Genomic DNA, 3209 nt, shown 5'->3' on the forward strand with positions numbered 1-3209 from the left:
CCCTGGCTCACCATAAGGTTTTTATCCTTTTCCCTGCTGCTCACCTGACTGTAGTTGGCAATGGGCGTGGTGCTCTGGAGTGACAGCTGAGGGGTGGCCTCAGGTGTCAAAGAGGCTTCCGTGCTGACTGGAACAGCCCCTCGGGGGCTTTTACTTGCCTCTTGTTCTGGGGAGTCTTGTGGTATCTGTGGATGAGGAAGAAAGAGAAAAGGAAAGGAGCAGAAATCAAGAACAGTTGGAGAAGTGAAACTGCAGATGGGAAGCCAGCTCCCCTGCTGTAGAAGTTCATGGCTTAGAGAAGAGGAGGACTAGGCCTTAGTCACTAAAGAGTCAGGATAGAGGACTTTAAACAAGATTAACTTTGCTACTGAACAGCAGCAACAACAGTCAATCAGCAAGATATACATGCCAATTCATTCAGTTCTAGCATTTGTCTCCCCATCTATATACCCTGCCCCCAAAACAATACCATGATCTGGTGCTGGAAGGACTCCTTGGAACGAGAAGGGAATTGACCCTCCTGCTCCATGCTCTCTGGAAAGAACAACACTCACGTCATCATCTGGAGGATGCCGCCTCTTGCGAGATATATCTGGACACGTATCTATTGTCCAATAAGAGCCCTGGAAAGAAGACCCATTGGTGAATGCATGATTAAATTAGAGAGCTTCCTGAAGAAGGAGGTTACTGACTCAAAGAATGCAGCACCAACTAAACATTAATACCACAAGGACCACCCTCCAGAACATCAGACAACCAAGACTTGGGTGTTGGAGAGAGATTCCTCTTCTGCATTCCTCTTGGGTTGTATTGAACAATGAGGTACGATGCTACTGGTGGAAGGCAGGATGAGCTACATTTCCATCACTCTGAGACAGGACACCAAGAAGAGCAAGGGATGTTTTGATCCAGGCTAGGCCAACTCTTTTGGGCCTGTACACCCTGTTCAGTACCTTCCTCACAACATGAATTTGTTATTGACTGATGAGAACCAAATCAATGTTCAGATTGGGTAGGGACAGCTAAAAGGATCACTTCTTTTCCCAGTTTTACTGCACCCATTTTGGTAGTTCCCAGTGCAAGACAGACATTGATGTGCTAGAATGCATCCAAAGAGGGGCACCATAATGGTTAAGAACTGAAACACGTGATGTACAAGCAGTTCACACAGAGAGATTTGTTTAGCCTGGACAAGAGAAGGCTAAGGGCATCTAACCACAGTCTTCAACTGTGTAATGAGACTATAAAGAAGACAGAATCAAACAGCACAAGAGCAAAAAGCAACAAGCAGAAGTTACAGCAAGGGAAATTACAATCAGATATAAATAAAAATTTCTTCGCAATAACGCTGGCGTAGCACTAGAACAAGTGCCCAGTTGTGGTATCTCTATCCTTGGAGATACTCAAAACTCAACAAAGGCTTCAACAACCCAATCTAATTGTCCCTGTCTGGGAGGGGGGTGGGGGTGTGTGTTGACCTTCAGAGGTCCCTTTCAACATAAAATAGTCTACAATTATGTCTGTTGTTTTCTGAGTAAGTACAAAGATAACTCTACAGTGTGATTTAGCTCTTTTTGACCTCCAGTTGAAATATGAATAATCAGTAACAAGCACAGGACAGTTTTTCATTATAAACTCAGCCCAACGTGCCAATGAACACCTGCAAACATATACACTGAAGTCAGCTAGGATTTCCTGGAATAAGCCATATAATCAATGGTATTTTTGAGCAGTGATCTTCACAGATATACTACTTTGATTTATAGACGGCAACTGAGCACCACTTAGTCCTTTAAATATACCTGAAATAAAAGGCCTGCACAAGTGGCCCTTTCTGGTAACTTCAGGATGGGGGAGAGAAGACAATCTTTCTGTCTAAATACATAGCTTCTTGTCCCCACCATGTCCTTCTGCTTCTTTGTTTGGGTTTGTTAACAGTATTAATATCTGCATACCAAGATGCCAAGCCTTGGTTTTACTAGCAATTCCCCTTTACAATCTATATATACTAACAGAGCTGTATTAGCCCTTACTTAGCCAACAAATTCCTAAATTCTGGAGTTTTACTTGTAAATTATTTCTACAGATCTTTACTATCTGATGGTAACATTTTTTTCCCAACACCAGAAGTTTTACAGTCTAAATAGGCAGCAGTTCTGCTCTCACTTCCATGGATCTTGCCTCCATGAAATCCAAGATGTCACATCATAGTCCTGCCATTCACCAGCAGACACTCTTGTCTTTCATAATAGAACAGGTTGGACTAGATCCACATTTTACACATAAAGACCAAGAAGAAAAAGAAACAAAACTAATAAAGTATATTCAACCCCATTTTTTCCTTCTTCCAGTACCTTTAAAGTCAACCGAAGATCACAGGTAAGAAAAATAATTGCTAAAACCATTAAGGCCCCTTTACAGGTTCCCTTTAAGTGAATGCTTGTGTAGCCAAAGCACTGCAGTAAATCCTACTACTGCTTCCATTTTTGCCTACACTTTAGGTTTCAAATTCCAACCATGAGTTAGAAAGGGCAACCCTGGCATATTCCCTGCAGTTTTAAATTGCTTGCCCAGGAGCATGCAGATTTCTTACCTTCCCAGGATCATCTCTCGGTCGAGGCACCTTCCGAAAACATTTATTCAGAGAGAGGTTATGACGAATAGAGTTCTGATGAGAGAGTAAGAGATACAGGTAAGTGTCACAACAAAAGCATACAGCCTTCCGAGTATGCCCAGGAGCAAATAGAGAAAATAGGAGGATGGTGCATACTCAAAAGTCAAAGCTCACCACATATACCTGGAACAGAGCAGAACAGAAGCTGTGGAAAGGAGATGGATAGATTAGCATGAATAATATGGGGCTGAAGGTGCAATGAAAATAGTATCAGTGTGATGCAGAGGTTGGTTGTGATATGAGTTTTGTGGGGATTTTTTGTTTTGTTTTTCTTGGTTGTTGTCGGTGGGTTTTTTGCATGCTCCTTCTTAAGGGGCCACCACATACATACAACAAAATTCTCAGAGAAAATTGCACTTCAGGCTTTGCATTTTCTCCACTTGGTCAACTTAGATTCACATCTGTCTTTTTATTTTGCTCAGTGAGGATACTTTGCACAGAATTAAGAAAATTAGTCTCGTGATTAGACAAAAAGAGTAATTTAGCGATGCAAGTCCTCACCTTCCAACCAATACCAGCATTTTTATAGTAGGGA

General features: G+C 42.0%; 1 protein-coding gene across 1 annotated transcript in view; it reads right to left on the reverse strand.

Moving 5' to 3' along the window:
* Positions 1-3209, reverse strand: part of LOC104466310 (forkhead box protein J2-like) — a 9245-nt gene that overhangs the window by 5714 nt on the left and 322 nt on the right. The window contains 4 exon segments of the mRNA XM_010079687.1: positions 45-185; positions 555-623; positions 2594-2668; positions 3176-3209. The exon segment at positions 3176-3209 is cut by the window's right edge and continues 8 nt beyond it. Coding sequence (XP_010077989.1) covers positions 45-185; positions 555-623; positions 2594-2668; positions 3176-3209 — 319 coding nt within the window.

Source organism: Pterocles gutturalis, unplaced genomic scaffold (genome assembly GCF_000699245.1).
Source record: "Pterocles gutturalis isolate BGI_N339 unplaced genomic scaffold, ASM69924v1 scaffold18014, whole genome shotgun sequence".
In the NCBI taxonomy this organism is placed as follows: domain Eukaryota; kingdom Metazoa; phylum Chordata; class Aves; order Pterocliformes; family Pteroclidae; genus Pterocles; species Pterocles gutturalis.